The sequence below is a fragment of the Schistocerca cancellata genome, chromosome 10 (genome assembly GCF_023864275.1).
Source record: "Schistocerca cancellata isolate TAMUIC-IGC-003103 chromosome 10, iqSchCanc2.1, whole genome shotgun sequence".
In the NCBI taxonomy this organism is placed as follows: Eukaryota; Metazoa; Arthropoda; class Insecta; order Orthoptera; family Acrididae; genus Schistocerca; species Schistocerca cancellata.
Window position 1 is genome coordinate 115554298 of NC_064635.1, and position 17985 is coordinate 115572282.

The 17985-nt window shown below is 41.4% G+C and overlaps 1 protein-coding gene across 1 annotated transcript in view; it reads right to left on the reverse strand.

Moving 5' to 3' along the window:
• LOC126106372 (uncharacterized) overlaps nucleotides 1-17985 on the reverse strand; it is an 88910-nt gene that overhangs the window by 30647 nt on the left and 40278 nt on the right. The window contains exons 6-8 of the mRNA XM_049912635.1: nucleotides 3642-3824; nucleotides 3397-3561; nucleotides 3214-3306 (exon numbers count right to left, since the gene is read on the reverse strand). Of these exons, the coding sequence (XP_049768592.1) occupies nucleotides 3214-3306; nucleotides 3397-3561; nucleotides 3642-3824 (441 nt within the window). The remainder of the gene's footprint in view (nucleotides 1-3213; nucleotides 3307-3396; nucleotides 3562-3641; nucleotides 3825-17985) is intronic.

Sequence of the window (17985 nt, forward strand, 5' to 3'; positions counted from 1 at the left end):
CCTGGCATTTGTCTGAAGCAATCTAGGGAAATCAAGGAAAACCCAAATCAGGATGGCCGAACACAGGTTTGAATCGTTGGCCTCCCGAAAGAAGAGTCCAGTGTGCTAACCTCTGCACCACCTTGCTCTGTCTGGGGAGACCTTACTGTCACAGATTGTTACAGGTGACAAAACCTGTGTGTATCACTTTGATGCTGGAAACAGGAAGGGTGCCATGAGAGTGGCACCCAACACCTGAGATCTTTAATGTGGTCTATCACTTAAAACTGCATATCTTCGTAATACATAAGCATTAATTTGAAAATCATCAAATACGGCAAGTTACTGTCTCGAACACTTAAATCGACAAGGCCGCTGCTCAGTTTGCTCCTGACAGCCAATCACACACAGGACTCGTGACGTCACACAAACATTGCCGGTTTGTTGAAAGATCTCTTAAACGCCACAGACTGAACATAGGTGAAAAAGTTTGTGTGTCAGAATTTGAGAACTGAAAAAAATGAAAAACATTAAGCACGAAGTGTAGTTAACACACCACTTTTGGCGGTTTCCACGTTTAAACTCATGTATTGCAAAAATAAGCAGTTTAAGTAATGTGCCAAATTAAAGACCTATCAAAAACATGTCATTTTATTACAATTTGGAGTGCTTAAGTACCACAAAATGTATCCTTGGTGGATAAACATACTATCTATAGATCTTAACTTGGACTTTTAGTGCTGTTTAGTAGTATATTATGAAACAGAAAGCAGATATAGCCTGTAAACGTTTTTGAGAGCCACAGCACCACACCTCTGATTGATAAATGTTGCAGCCGTCCCCAGTGCAGAATCAACACACCACGCCTGATATGGTATAACAATACGAATTGGGACTGATTGCCAGTCACCACGTAGAAGAAATGTTTAGAAGCAGACAGGTAGATTTAAAAGTAAACTATTGGATAAGCTAACAGACAGAGTTGACCATTGAATGTTAAAAAGCACACACTCATACACACCTGTACAAAGCACACACTCATACACACCTGTACATGCACAAATCACATGCACTTCCGGGCCCTGAGGCTAGCTCAGATGAGTACCAATCTCAGCTGTGGTGGGTAGTGGGGATACAGAACGTGTGAGGAGAGAACAGACACACATAGCTGGATAGGAGCAGGGAAAGGTGCTGTAGTGCAGTCTGTGGGAGTGTACGCTACAGTAGCGAGCCAGTGGGTGTGTTGGACCTTCCATCGACCTACGGACCCCCTTGAAGATGTCTCCCGCAGTCGGAGACGAAACGTTGGGAATTGAGACAAAATTCATCAACCGACCACGGCATAACAACCCAGATAATTATAATGGACATAACAATGATTTGCTGATGACATTGCTATCCTGAATGAAAGTAAAGAAGTATTACATGATCTGATGGATGGATTGAACAGTCTAATGAAAACAGGATATGGATTGAGAGTAAATCAAAAAAAGACTTAAGTAATGAGAAGCAGCAGAAATGAGAATATTGGGAAACTTAACATCAGGATTGACGGTCACGAAGTAGATGAAGTTAAGGAAATATACTTACCTAGGCAGCAAAATAACCAGTGATGGATGGAGCGAGGAGGACATCAAAAGAAAACAGACAAGGAGAAGGGACAGGTTGATAGGACATCTGTTAATACAGCAGGGAATTACTTCCATGGTAACAGAGGGAGCTGTATAGGGTAATACTGTAGAGGGAAGACAGAGATTGGAAAACATCTCCAGCAAGTAACTGAGGACGTAGGTTGCAACTGCTACTCTGGGATGGAGAGGTCGGCACAGGAGAGAAATTCGTGGCGGGTTGCATCAAACCAGTCAGAAGACTCAGAAATCATCGAAGGTTAATTAAAGTACGCAAGTTCCTGGGAATGTAAGTACTTACGCAGAGGTGAGAATGCCTGCACAGGATGGAGTAGCACGGAGAGTTCATCAAAGTAATTTTTGAACTGAAAACTACCATCACTACCACACTAATAAGGAGTAAAGACAAATCAATGCATTTGGAGCTATTGAAAACTATGGGGGGAAAAGTTACACACACACACACACACACACACACACACACACACGCGCGCGCGCGTGCGCACATTGCTTCTAAATTCAGACTTGGGATACACCCAAAACTATGGTCCTTGAGATTATAATTGACGTATGTGCAAAACTGACCCCAAAAGTTTTGAATGACAACCTTAAGTCTAACTGAGTGCTTATTTGAGAACTTCTGGAATTGTATAGAAATGATGCTACTATTTTCAACAATGTTATAACAGGGGAAGAGTTGTGGATTTTCAATTATTACCCTGAGGTAGAGAGAGAGAGAGAGAGAGAGAGAGAGAGAGAGAGAGAGAGAGAACTCTGTATGGCACACCTCACAGTCACTACACCCTAAGAAGGCACACATGGGCGCATCCAAAGTGAAGGCAGTGCTGACTGTCTTTTCTGATGATAGTGGTACTGTACACCCTGAGTTTGTACTTGCCAGACAGACCACCAATGCTGCCTTTTATGTACAAAAGTCAAAGGCTGGTGGAAAGGAGGGGGGTGAGGCCTGGGGGAAGGGAAGGTGGGACATCAGACAACATATTGCTTGTTCCTGGAAGTACCAGTGAGACAATGATCAGCCACACTGCCTTTAGTTGAGGGATTGTCCTATCAAAAAACCACATGGTAATGTTGTAATGTTGCCCTCTCTGCCTCCAATAGTCTCGAATTGTACCGGCAGTCATCCCCCCCTCCACCCTGCCTTCAGCTTGACGAAGAGACGTAGTTTTGAGATAATGTTACATGTGCCCTTAAACATATTTCAACCCGGGCCTTCTGGAACACCTACTATGATGCTCAGAAATATCATTGGCAAAAATATACTGAGGCACAGGGGACCTATCTTGAAGAACTTTTATGCACTGTACCATTCAGATCAATAAACTAGTTTTTGTACATTTAGTCACATTACTTTCCAGGCGAACCTTGTATACGGAAAGTAGCTATTGTTTTCTCCACCCACTGCTCATATTCCAACCACGATTTTCTTACTAATACCAATTTTTCTCCACCCACTGCTTGTATTCCAACCACGACTTACTTACTAATACCAATTTATGTTAAGAAACCTTTAAATCTCATTTTATATAATTGTGAAATGAAATGTGTTCCACTTACCACATTATATACTTTAAAAAGTACTTACATCTCTCTCGATACCCTTCTCCAACTGTGGCATTGTCCGTATTTCGTCGAATAAATGTAATAACATGGACTTCTCCATACTGCTTACAGAATGCTGAGAAAGAGACATCTAATTTGTAGATAATTACACAAGATACACCGGCAACAAATTAAGCAGGTGCTGTGGGGGAGAGGTGCTACTTACCCGCCTCTCCATAGAACATTCACTGCTCTGCTCACCCGGTGAAGAAGGAGGGCCGTAGCAGGTCTCCATAGGAGACAGTGACGGCAGCCTCCTAACATGCAATTCTGTTGGCGTCTTCAGATTTCCCCTGACTGACTCTTTTTCATTCATACTATTTATGTCATTCTGCAAAGTGAAACATTTATGTACAGTTGATTGGTGAACCAGGAAAGACACAGAAATCTCAATCTTAGAGAGCCCCTTACCTCTAGAGACAAACAGTCTTCTATTTCCTGCACACCATCTGTACGGTGGCAGAAAACTGTAGCCATTCTAGCAGCTGATATAGATGGAGTGACTAGCTGAGAACTGTGTCCTCGCAATGGTACTTCTGGGTCTTTACTGACTGAATCTAGCAGTCCGTTGTGTTTTGCACTGTTTACACTACCCTACAAAACACAAAATGTAATAAAATTCAACAGATGAACCTTTTTAGAACATTATATACAAAATAATTTATAAAAACCTTATAGCAAAGCAAGAACATACACAGTAAGAAGCCATCTGCCTAAAAATACAAGCTGTCCATCAAACATATCGTGGAAAAGCAAGTATGGCTTTCTGTACTTACTATTTATATTTACAATGTGCTTTGTATTCGTCCACACCTTGAAATGGTTTGATCATGAAAGCAAGCAAACCCTTGAGCCATCCACACCCATTGCAGTTGTATTAAGCAATCACTTACCAGTAATAAGTATTTCTTTTTTATAATAGCTTGTCTCTCACTAAATATGGCAGATGGTAAGAAATAATATGCATCAAACTTTCAAAAGGTGAAGAGAGTGAGTGTGTGTGTGTGTGTGTGTGTGTGTGTGTGTGTGTGTGTGTGTGTGTGTGTGTGTGTCAACATTGTGCCCACCATTTGTAAATATTATAATCTGTAATCTGGTAATGTCAGGTGGCAGGGGTCAAATACAGGGAGTGAAAGGCGATTTACAATTTGTACAGAAATGAGATGGCAGTTATAAGAGTCGAGGGGCATGAAAGGGAAGCTGTGGTTGAGAAAGGATTGTGACAGGATTGTAGCCTTGTTTGCTTTAAAGAACAATTTGGAGCAGGAATTAAAAGCTATGGAGAAGGAATAAAAACTTTGAAGTTTGCCGACGACATTGTAATTCTGTCAGGGACAGCAAAGGGCCTGGAAGAGCATTTGAACAGAATAGACAGTGTCTTGAAGGAGGATATAAGATGAACATCAACAAAAACAAAATGTGGATAAAGGGATGTAGTTGAATTAAATCAGGTGATGCTGAGGGAATTATATTAGGAAATGTGACACTTAAAGCAGTAGATGAGTTTTGCTATTTGGGGAGCAAAATAACTGATGATGGTTGAAGTAGAGAGGATGTAAAATGTAGGCTGTCAATGGCAAAAAAAAGTGTTTTTGAAGACGAGAAATTTGTTTACATCGAGTATGGATTTGTATGTTAGGAAGTCTTTTCTGAAAGTATTTGTACAGAGTGTAGCCATGTATGGAAGTGAAACATGGACGGTAAATAGTTTGGACAAGAAGAGAATAGAAGCTTTCGAAATGTGGTGCTACAGAAGAATGCTGAAGATTAGATGGGTAGATCACATAACTAATGAGGAAGTATTGAATAGGATTGGGGAGAAGAGAAGTTTGTGGCACAACTTGACCAGAAGAAGGGATCGGTTGGTAGGACATGTTCTGAGGCATCAAGGGATCACCAATTTAGTATTGGAGGGCAGCGTGGAGGGTAAAAATGGTAGAGGGAGACCAAGAGATGAATACACTAAGCAGATTCAGAAGCATGTAGGTTGCAGTAGGTACTGGGAGATGAAGAAGCTTGCACAGGATAGAGTAGCATGGAGAGCTGCATCAAACCAGTCTCAGGACTGAAGACCACAACAACAACAACATCTGCTCTCTCCTCTGCATTTAACAGTGGAATTCCCGTTGCACTCTTAATGTTACCACCGTTGCTTTTAATGTCACCAAAGGTTGTTTGGACTTTCCTGTATGCTAAGTCTGTCCTTCCGACAATCATATCTTTTTCAATGTCTTCACATTTTTCCTGCAGCCATTTCGTCTTAGCTTCCCTGCACTTCCTATTTATTTCATTCCTCAACGACTTATTTCTGTATTCCTGATTTTCCCGGAACATGTTTGTACTTCCTCCTTTCATCAATCAACTGAAGTATTTCTTCTGTTACCCATGGTTTCTTCGCAGCTACCTTCTTTGTACCTATGTTTTCCTTTCCAACTTCTGTGATGGCCCTTTTTAGAGATGTCCATTCCTCTTCAACTGTACTGCCTACTGCGCTATTCCTTATTGCTGTATCTATAGCGTTAGAGAACTTCAAACGTATCTCGTCATTCCTTAGTACTTCCGTATGCCACTTCTTTGGGTATTGATTCTTCCTGACTAATGTCTTGAACTTCAGCCTACTCTTCATCACTACTATATTGTTATCTGAGTCTATATCTGCTCCTGGGCACGCCTTACAGTCCAGTATCTGATTTCGGAATCTCTGTCTGACCATGATGTAATCTAATTGAAATCTTCCCGTATCTCCTGGCCTTTTCCAAGTATACCTCTTCCTCTTGTGATTCTTGAACAGGGTATTTGCTATTACTAGATGAAACTTGTTACAGAACTCAATTAGTCTTTCTCCTCTTTCATTCCTTGTCCCAAGCCCATATTCTCTTGTAACCTTTTCTTCTACTCCTTCCCCTACAACTGCATTCCAGTCACCCATGACTATTAGATTTTCGTCCCCCTTTACATACTGCATTACCCTTTCAATATCCTCATACACTTTCTCTATCTGTTCATCTTCAGCTTGCGACATCAGCATGTATACCTGAACTATCGTTGTCGGTGTTGGTCTGCTGTCAATTCTGATTAGAACAACCCGGTCACTGAACTGTTCACAGTAACACACCCTCTGCCCTACCTTCCTATTCACTACGAATCCCGCACCTGTGAACGAAAATTGCCCCATGGACAGCTGAGGAGAGTCACCACAGCAGTCAGCACAGCCTACAAGTCATTCCATACTCTGCCTCTCACGTAATGCAACTCTGGCATATTTTCACTGTGGACTGTATGAGACAGTCTCGGAACTATGTTGTAACAATTGAGTGACTCAATGTGAGCGACTTAACGGTTGTCTTTCATAACCCCATCCACATTAAATACACATGGTGAGTTAAGTGTTTTGCACACGACTGAGTGATTTTTATTATTATTGTCGATCAATATATTCCACTTATGGTGAGCAACTTGGCCAACTGAACTGCATCAAAGGTGAGTGTCCACTAAACAGTTTACTCGCTGTACAGTAGTAGGCACTTACATTGAGGACATAGAATGTTCAAAATTGGAACAGATCAAAATGTACAAACATTATTTCATTAATCATTCAGAATCACTCAGATAATGGTCCAGCAATGAACACAAATTGCCAGTGCAGCTGAGACAGAAAAATAAAGAAATAAGACACACTAAAAAGAACATTAGAAAACAGTGTGTCCTTACTGCACTGAATGAGTACATGTCATCTACCAATACGTTGCGCATATCGTTAACAGTTCTATATCCACCTGGTTAGCTGAGAGCTCTAATGCACTGCTTCCTGGACTTGGGCAGGTGCGCCAGCCCCAGATCGAATCCGCCCCGAATCCGCCCGTCGGATTAACAATGAGGGTCAGTGTGCTGGCCAGCCCAGATGTGGTTTTTAGGTGGTTTTCCACATCCCCTAGGTGAATACCGGGCTGTTCCCCTTGTCCTGCCTCAATTACACGACTCGCAGACACTTGAAAATGTTCGCACTATTTCATGACTTACACTAGATGCAGACAGCTGGGATACACTAATTCCTTCCTGGGGGGTACGGCGTGACGACAGAAAGGGCATCTGGCCATCCTCGGACACTAAAATTGCCAAATCCATAGCAACAGGGCCGACCCCCGTTGAAGAGGGACGAAGGCCCAAGACAATGATGATGATCATTAGCAGTTCTATACATAATAATGGTTCAAGAGCCACTCTGGAGTTACATTTACCAAAGGAAACAAACAAAAAACTCAAAACAGTATTTTCTATCAGTCAATAAAACTGTATAGTAAATTACCAGAGGAGATAAAAAAAGAGACTGCTGACGTATATCTATTTAAAAAAGCAGTTAAATCATAATGCATACTACACAATTAAAGATTATTTAGGGACCACAGAGTAGGAATTAAAAACAAAATGGGACTGCTGCAACACCCTGTCATCTACTAATGATAGCAGTTCGCGCATGTCGAGGCATGGATGAGGATTGCACTGTTTATGACTCCCAGTGACAGATGCAGTACACACATGCGCATGCTTTCTGCTTGAAGAAAGCATATATACTGCAAATTAAGTCTCTCCCTTGCTCATCATCCTCATCACTCAGCACCACCATCAGCAATGACAACTCTTAAAAAAATGGAATAAAAATTCACTAAACAATTTGCTACGATCATGTTTAATGCACACATTAGCTACGGCATTCAGAGCAGAGGGCTCAGTACACTACTGAACACTCACTCATCGGCTAGCAGAGAATTCGCGATGTAGGTGTGCTGAACAAGCCCAAACTCAACTGCCAGCATTCGTGACTCCAAATATAACACATGATAACAAAGAAACCTTTTTACAACAAAATCATTCACCCGATGTATAGAGCATAACAGGGCCATTCCATGACAATTCAACCAATTTGAGAAAATGTTCCAGCTGATAGTCTCAGATTTGGCTGAAAGTTAGCTCACCAATGCTACCAAGTGTGGAACACTTATGTACAAAATTTTAAGTTCCCCTGCCAATTAGTTACTGAATTATGACTTGTGAAAGAAGGTGGTGTGACCCAACTTCAGGTCTTAATAACTTTGGAACTATTCCGCACCGTCCAGTGAAATTTTTACAACCCCATAACATCCACTTAGAGAACACACTCTATTAGTCAAAACACCAACAACATATTTCTGAGGGAAAATAAAAAATTCCAAAATGTGATTAAAAAATGTAATTCGTTAAAAGGTACATATTGTACTGCAAAGGAATTCAATGTTTCTACATATATGGTAAAGCAAGCTAGGAAAATAAAAGCAACCCAAGGAGTGCTTCTACAACTTCAGCAGGCCCAGGGTAAGCAATTGAGTCCAGAAATAAAGGTGCTAGTGTCAGAGTTTTATGAAAATAATGATTACAGCCGAATAATGCCTGGAAAAATAGACTAGGTAACGGTGAAAATGGGAAATGTACATGTACAGATGCAAAAAAGACTGTTGCTATGCAACATATCGGAACTATATGTAGAATTCAAGGAAAGGTATCCCAGTACCAAAGTAGGTTTATCATCTTTTTTCAATCTTCGGCCAAAATGGGTTGTGCCTGTAAGTGCAAGGGGCACACACAATGTTTGTGTATGTGAGACCCATCAAAATGCTAAGCTGATGTTTGCTGCTATAAAGGATTCTGGTCTGGATTACAAAGGTGTAATGAAGCTGTTTGTGTGTGACATCAGTTCCTACCAGTGCATGATACACAGGTGTGAAAAAAGTCCTGGTAAAGCAAATCTTGCCGAACACATGAATAACAAACTGTATGGTGAACTTCTTATGGATGATGATGAACTTGTTTCTTATAAACAATGGACACACGTGGATCGCACAAGTCTTGAAACAAAGCAAACTACAGTGGAAGATTTTGTTGAAATGTGTTGTCAAAAAACGGACAAATTGACCACACACAGCTTCACAGCAATAGCACAAGTGGCTTATCTCCAGTTTTGTAAGGATAATTTGAAACAAGATGAAATTATAGTAATACTAGACTTTTCTGAAAATTATGCATTTTTTGTTCAAGATGCCATCCAAGGATATCATTGGGACAACAGTCAAGCAACTCTCCAGCCATTTGCGATTTACAATAGAGGTGAATGAGGTGATGTGCGTGTCATGAGCCTGTGTGTTTTTAGTGACTGTTTAATTCATGATGCCACTGCAGTTCATGCCCACATTCGCACTGTCATGACATATGTGACAAACACGCTGCCTCACATACATTTTGCAAAATACTTGAGTCATGGGGCAGCTAGTCAGTACAAAAACTGTAAAAATATCAAAAATTTATGCATGCATTACCACGATTTTCAGATTCATGCAGAATGGAATTTTTTCACGACAATTCATGGTAAAAATGTATGTGATGGTATTGGTGCTACCATTAAGTGCATGGCATCACGAGCTAGTCTGCAGCATCCTACAGAAGGTCACATTCTAACACCTCTTCAATTATTTGCCTGGGTACAGAAAAATATCTCTGGCATACAATCATTCTATGTTTCAAAAGATGAGGTGAAATCAGTCAAAGAGTTGCTAAAAAGGAGACTAGATCACGTTAAAACTGTTACAGGCACAAGGAGCCATCATCACTTCTCTCCAGTGGACTCTGACAATATGCAGATGAGCAGACTGACCGGTTATAACTATAGGTTCATGCACAACAGTGTGTCTGACTCAGGATTCAGAAGCAAAAGCAGCACCTGCTCTTTATAATGACAAATGGTACTTAGGATGTGTTGCAGAGTGCTGTGAAGCAGAAGGTGATGTATTTGTGAACTTCCTGGCACCAGCAGGCCCAGCAAGATCATTTCATTGGCCACGTTTGGCAGACAGATGTTGGATTCCTTTTGAACATATTCTTATGACAGTTCCAGTTCCTACCACAGTGTCAGGAAGACAGTACAATTTGCCACTCAATGTACAGAGTACAGTAGCTAAAGTGTGGGAGAACTTTTGTTCGAAGCACATAAACAGTTGTGGGAGAGGATAAGAAGAGGCAGAACAGTTTACGATACGTTTTTACAAAACTGTGTTGTGGAACAATGGCCACATCACAAAAAACATCTGTCAACTTCCATTGTACACAAATGTCTTGCAATAACAGGCTGAAATTTTGAGATATATATCATTATGGTCTACTTATGCAGTGTGTGAAATTTTCCTTGGATACCACTTGTCCCTTTTGAGCTACCACACATCAGAAATCCATGTTTTCCAGGTAATTTTTCAAATTTTTGCATTTTCGTGTGCATGTAACTCAGTTTTTGTGACTGATATGGGCATGATGAGTTCTGTGTGTGTTTAGACCACATTAAGCTTACCACAAAAAAATTTATACCCTTTTTGAGTGAATTATATTTGGCATAGAGGGCACCTACAATATGTACCTTTTAACGTATTACATTTTTTAAATCCCATTTTGGAATTTTTTTTATTTTCCCTCAGAGATATGTTGTTGGTGTTTTAATTCATGAAGTATGTTCTCTAAATGGATGTTACTGGGTTGTAAAAATTTCACTGGACTGTGTGGAATAGCTCCAAAGTTATTAAGACCTGAAGTTGGATCTGAAGATAGATTGCCAGTTGTGGGTTGCAATTTCCCAGTCACGTCACCTTCTTTCAGAAGCCATAATTCTGGAACTAATTGGCTGGGGAAACTAATACTTTGTACACGAGTGTTCCACACATGGTAGATTTAGTGTACTGAATTTCAGTCAAATCTGAACTGGGTGAACTGACATGGAATGACCCAATAGTAATGCCTTGTGATTTTCCGATCTCATGCACTATGGGGGGGAGGGGGGGGGGGGGGGGAGGGGGGGGGGGTGGTGACTCAATTTTTCAGAAGGAATGAAGGGAGGACACAAAGACATGCATGTGGCAAAGTTGGATATTTAGGGCCTGGAGTCAATTTTCTGGACAGACTGGAGTGCAAGAAGCATAACAGCACATTTGTGGTCCAGGCGTCACCAGTGTGCACAGTGATAAGTTATGTGTTGTACAAGGATAAGTCAATTATTATCTGCAGTTTAGTTATATTTTTGTTAATTTGTCATTTTCAGTCGATGACACATGCTTTGTTTATCTGTTGTTATATCTTTGCAATTTTCAAGCTGCTAGGTTAGTTTCGTTATCACCGCCATCCTGTTAATCATGGCTGCTCCGCTATCTATTTGCACCAAAAAAGAGCAACATTCAGTGATCCGTGTTTAGTGGTCGGAAGACGTATCAGGGGCCAAAATTCATCGAAGACTTTCAGTGCTGTACGGGAGCACTGTTTCGCCACAACGGAGTGTCTACTAATGGATTGAAAAATTCTGAAATAGTTGCACAAGTGTTATGCACAATGAAGGAGCTGGATGACTGTTTACCAGTACAAATGAAGAAACCACTGAGCATTCACATGAAACGATTCTCTTAGAGAGACAATTAACTATTGATGAAGTGGTACATAATCTGCAAATTAGTCACAGTTCTGCCTACATATCATCCAAAACAGACTTGGGTTTCATAAAGTTTGTGCAAGATGGGTCCAAAAACACCTCTCACAGTTGCATTAACAAACATGCTTGGACATCTGCAAAAAACATGTGGATCACTATGGTAACGAAGGGGACAACTTCGTAGCCAGGATTATTACTGGTGACAAAACATTGATCCATCATTAAAAGCTAGAGAGTAAACGGAAGAGTATGGAATGGAAATATCCATATTCCCCACGCAAGAAAAAGTTCAAGACCCAACCGTCCGCAGGAAAACTGATGCTTATAGTTTTCTGGGACTCACAAGGTCCATACTGGAACATTATGGGGAAAGGTGCACAGCAATAAATAATGTATGTTACAGTGAGATGCTTACTGCCAGGCTAAAGCCTGCAATTTAAAGCAAACGCCGAGGATTGCTGTCAAAAGGTGTTGTGCTGTTGCATGACAATGCCCATCCACATACTGCTGCCCACACTGCTGAAATGCTCCAGAAACTCAAATTTGAAGTACTGGATCATCCTCCTTATAGTCCCGATCTTGTCCCCTTACTATCACTTGTTTGGTCCACTCAAACAGGCATTAAGGGACCATCGATTTGCCTCAGACGAAGCGGTGAAAGAAGCGGTGCATTTCTGTATCGCCAACTCAACCGAGAACCTTCTTTTATGAGGGCATCAGGAAGCTTGTACAACAATGGACCAAGTGAGTCGAAAGGCAAGGAGACTATGTTGAAAAATGATGTTCTTGTAAGTTTCCTATTTGATTACAATAAAATTTTATAACTACTTTGGGGATAATAACTGACTTACCCTCGTATTATAAGTTATCTGATGGAAACTTTGTATGATCAAAAGAACACTGTGAAATAGGGACCAACCGAATGAGGCAGTACAGTTGTTATGACATTGCCCTCATATTTGGGTGGATGGAGTTTGCTCTGTCTGGCCATTCTTCTGCATATTTTTAATAGTTTTCCTAAATCGTTTCAGGCAAATAACTGGACAGTTCCTTCAAGCAAGGTCATGGCCGACCACCTTTCCTATCATCATACACTAAAGAGTCAAAGAAACTGGTACACCTGCCTAATATCATGTAGAGCCCCCACAAGCACGCAGAAGTGGTGCAACGCGGCGTGGCATGGACTTGACTAATGTCTGAAGTAGTGATGGAGGGAATTGACACCATAAATCCTGCAGGGCTGTCCATAAACCCATAAGAGTATGAGGGGGTGGAGATCTCTTCTCAATAGCACATTGCAAGGCATCCCAGATATGCTCAATAATGCTCATGTCTGGGGAGTTTGGTGGCCAGTGGAAGTGTTTAAATTAGGAAGTGTGTTCCTGGAGCCACTCTGTAGCAATTACGGACATATGGGGTGTCACATTGTCCTGCTGGAATTCCCCAGGTCCAGCGGAATGCACAATGGACATGAATGGATGCAGGTGAACAGACAGGATGCTTGCGTACATCTCATCTGCCAGAGTTGTGTCTAAACGTATCAGAGGTCCCATATCACTCCAACTACACACACCCCACACCATGACAGAGCCTCCACCAGCTTGAAGAGTCCCCTGCTGACCTGTAGGGTCCATGGGTTGATGAGGTTGTCTCCATACCCGTATGTGTCCATCCGCTTCATACAATTTGAAACAACACTTGTCTGACCAGGCAACAAGTTTCCAGTCATCAACAGTCTAATGTCGGTGTTGATGGGCCAGGCGAGAGATAAAGCTTTGTGTCATGCAGTCTTCAGAGGTACAGGAGTGGGCCTTCGGCTCCAAAAGCCCATATCGATTATGTTTTGTTGAATGGTTCACATGTTGACACTTGTTGATGGTCCAGCACTGATGATTATGATGTGTGCTTTGTGGGGCACTCAACTGCGCGGTTATCAGCGCCCATACAAATTTCCAACCTTTGCTCAGTCCAATCTTGGCAGTTTCGTGAATGATGATGAAATGATGAGAACGCCACCAACACCCTGTCATCTCAAGGCAGGTTAAAATTCCTGACCCCATCAGGAATCGAACCCAGCCCAGCACTGAAATCTGCAGAAATTTGCAGAAGGGTTGCACTTCTGTCATGTTGAACGATTCTCTTCAGTTGTCATTGGTCTCGTTCTTGCAGTATCTTTTTCTGGCTGCTGCAATGTCAGAGATTTGATATTTTACCGGATTCCTGATATTCATGGAACACTCGTAAAATGGTCATATGGGAAAATCCTCACTTCATTGCTACCTCGGAGATGCTGTGTCCCATCGCTTGTGTGCTGATTATAACACCACATTTAATCTCGCTTAAATCTCGATAATCTGCAATTGCATCAGTAACTGATGTAACAACTGCACCAGCCACTTGTGGTCTTATATAGGTGTTGCCGACCGCAGCGCCGTATTCTGCCTGTTTACATATCTCTGTATTTGAATATGCATATCTACAGAAGTTTCTTTGGCACTTCAATGTACATTCTGCATTTCTATATATTTGAGCGATTGATTTTCACTGTATTACGATGACAAATCCTACTGCAATACCCAGACAAATAAATAAGTAAAACAGAGATACATTTGCAATGACGAGTGTGGACCCTCAGGTGATTTCATTAACTAACGGTTATCAGTGTTTGTTGCTGTGGAGGGAGAGATGTTGCGGTCTTGGCATCCCTCACTTATGTGCTGGAGAACCAACAACATCAGGGCACGGATTTATTTGGTACTACAGGGCACAACCTGCAAAAAGAACACCGGTCTGTGCCTAGCAGAAGATACGATGACACTAGTTGCAAGCTCTGCTCCATATGCGGTTATGCAAATTGAAGTGTGCATGCATTATATGGGGTGATTCAGCTAAATTGTTTGACTGAAATATTTCTGAAACTGTTTAAGATATTGTTATTCTGTTTCCATCCAGATGAATTGTGAAACAGTTCTCATAAAATAACATATAGTCTCTTTTCATACCTATGTTAATTACAGAGATATTGGCATCAACTTTTTTTTTGTGTACTACAGTAATTTCTAATGCTAGTATCATAGTTCTAAAAAAGACTGAATCAATACTATTCCATTCTTCAAAATTCTATTACTAGTATCAGAGTAATTACAGTATTTACAGGGTGATGAGGCATGCTGGCACTTGGAAAAGGTGAGAAAAGTGACAAAATATTTTTAAAAATGTGATTAAGAGATGATAAAATATTTTTGAAAGGTAACAAACTGTTTCAATAAATAGATATGGCACAAATGAATTGTTTTCATTTTTGATAATCCCCTACCAAAATTACTGGTTGAGACCATAATAAATTTCTCTGTTATGATCCTGGATGAGGTACGGCCAATTTATCCTTCATACAAATTTATTGATATATGCAAGTACACTGGTAATTTGATATTGGTAATTCAATATTCATATCCATAATTCACACACAAAATTTACATCACACTTTTCCAACTAATGACATTCTACACTTCAGTACTGGGTTTCTATTTTTAAGGAATCTTGGGAAAAAAATAACCATACTAGATTTTCTTCTCTCAAGTTTTCCTGAATGGTTTCCACCTCCCTTCCTTTCACACATTCTTCTACTTTCATTTGTGGACCCTCAAGCATATACTGGGCTGATTTTGATGCTGTTAACACCCCCACCCCCTCCCCGAGTGCTTTCTTCAGTTTAGCTGAAGTTTGAGACAGAAGATCATCTTGTGGGTCATTATTAATCAGTGTACTTTTTTTTCTTTTCTTTCAGAGCAGTTGTGTCATAGTCAGATGATTTTTTTCGTGTTATTCATGTTTTTAATCTGCTCTTCAAGATAATTTTTGTTCTCTTCCTCTTTTTGCTTTTCTTCATATTCCCCTTTCCTTTCACATTCTTACTTATAAGAAAAGCAATTTTGATGCGCTTGCTGTCCATAACTAATGAACTGTGAGTCAATGGACACAGAAAGAAAATGTAGTTATTGTCCCAAAGCCTCCCTCACAGTCAAAACACCATTTAAAAATATTTTGGCCACTGCTCTCTCTGTCAGCATTTCTGTGGGACAATTTAAGACATGTCTTTAAGTTTTGAAACATTTGGAAACTTTACCACTGTGGATGATGTCTCTTTTTGAGTTCTGCTGCCAGTAATTGCTTGTTACCTAAAACTGTGTCACCTTTTTCAAACTGCTGAACCTTCCACTCATCCAGTAAGTAATCTTGCCGAAGATTGAATACGATTATTTTTGATTGACTGATTAATTAATTGAGAGGGTTTATGGGACTAAAGGGACCAAATGGCGAGGTCATCAGTCCTGTGATTCTGAAGATAGTCAGTGGAGAATGAGGGTCCATTAAAAGTGGATGGATCCAGGCAGGGGAACCAAATTATATAAAATAAATGAAGTTGAAAACACATACACACAGTGAAAGGCATAAAAGGTGAGACTAAATCTAAAAACTGGAAAAAAAGGGGCGGTCTTTCCATGGGGAAGTGGTCATGGGGTCCCAGACCGAGAAGACATGAAGAGAGGTCCTAACCACAACCACCCTGCCCCTGCTCCAAAAGTAAAGTAAAACCTTATATCTCGAAATAAAAACCACTTTCACAGAGGAAACTGACAACCAGTTCAACCATCTGTGAATCATCTGCTAATATTAAATCTGAGGAATCAGGAAGACTATATTTAGCATGAAGGGCCAAAAGAAGGGGACATTCCACCAATATGTGGGATATCATCTGTCTGGCTCGACAACCACATTGTCAGGGTGGTTCGTTCTGTAGGAGGAAACAGTGGGTGAGCCTGGTATGACCAAAACGTAGACAGCATAGAACAGTGGACTCCTGAGAGGAGTCGAAGGAAGAGCAACAAACTGCAGTAGACTCCTTGATTGTGCAGAGTTTATTACTATGAGCAGTTGCGGACCAGAAGTCATTCCATTTTTGGACAAAGAGAGATTTGACGTAGATCCATATATCCACAGCTGGAATCATTAAAGGAAATGGGGCGTAAGTATCTGCTTCTCTAGCCAAACGGTCAGCCAGTTCATCACCTGGGATTCTCAAATGACTTGGGACCCACAGAAAGACAACTGAGCAGGCGGCATGGCCAAAAGCAGAGAGAAGGTCACGGATAGCAGAGACCAAAGGGTGACGATAATAGCATCGGTCGATAGCCTGCAGGCTGCTCATTGATTCTGAGCAAATTAAAACACAGTGGAGGGAGGCCTGAGGAACAAAATATAGGGCTCTGTGAATGGCTAGAAGCTTTGCTGTCAACATTCTACATGGTCCCGGCAATAAGTTGTGTTCTAAGCCAGTAGGAGAATTGAAAGCATATCACCTTATCTATTGTCTTAGTGTAGAAGATGGTGACGCCCTGGAACTCTACAAGGATGGCACATACAAAATGCCTGAAAAACATAGGGGCAACAGAGATCTTAGGACCCAAGAGTAGATCGGTCCCAATCTGTGGTATAGGCACCATCCAGGAGGAAAAACACAGGGTGCATTTCAGTGGAGATGGAGGTCCCGACAGAGTGAAGTGAGACACACGCCAACTAGCAATCCCATCCATGGGCGGGTGTCTGGAGGGAGACACCCCTCGTTGGCAAAGACAACAGGGTACACGGCATGGTCAGGAAATTGGAGAATAGTGATTGCGTAAGAAACCAGGAGTTGGCTCCATCGTATTTGTAGAGAGGGGAAATCCCCACTTGTGTGAGGAGACTGTCAACGGGACTAGTGTGAAAGGCACCAATCGCCAGATGCACATTAGAATGGTGAACGGAGTCAAGCAGGTGCAAAGTGGAAGGAGCAGCTGAGCATTAAAACTGGTTACCATAATCTTTTCTGGATAAGACCAGAGCACAGTAAAGGTAGAGAAGAGTGGTACGGTCTGCATCCCAAGAGGTGTTGGCCAGGAGATCAGAGCATTAAGCTTCCTCATGCATGTAGTCCTTAGGTGGCGAATATGGGGCAACGAAGTCAGCTTCTTATCAAAAACAAGGCTCAAGAGATGGGACTGTGCTACAACATCGAGTATCTAGTTGCCTAAATAAAGTTCGGGATCGGAGCGTACTGTGGGTCGATGACAAAAATGCATAACCCACATTTTGGAGGGAGAAAACTGGAGGTCATGAGAGGTGGCCCATGCAGAGGCCAGTCAGACTGCACCTTGGAGCCAGCACTGAGCAGATGCTACTCAGTGGAAGCTGCATCAGATGCAAAAATCATCAATGGACAAC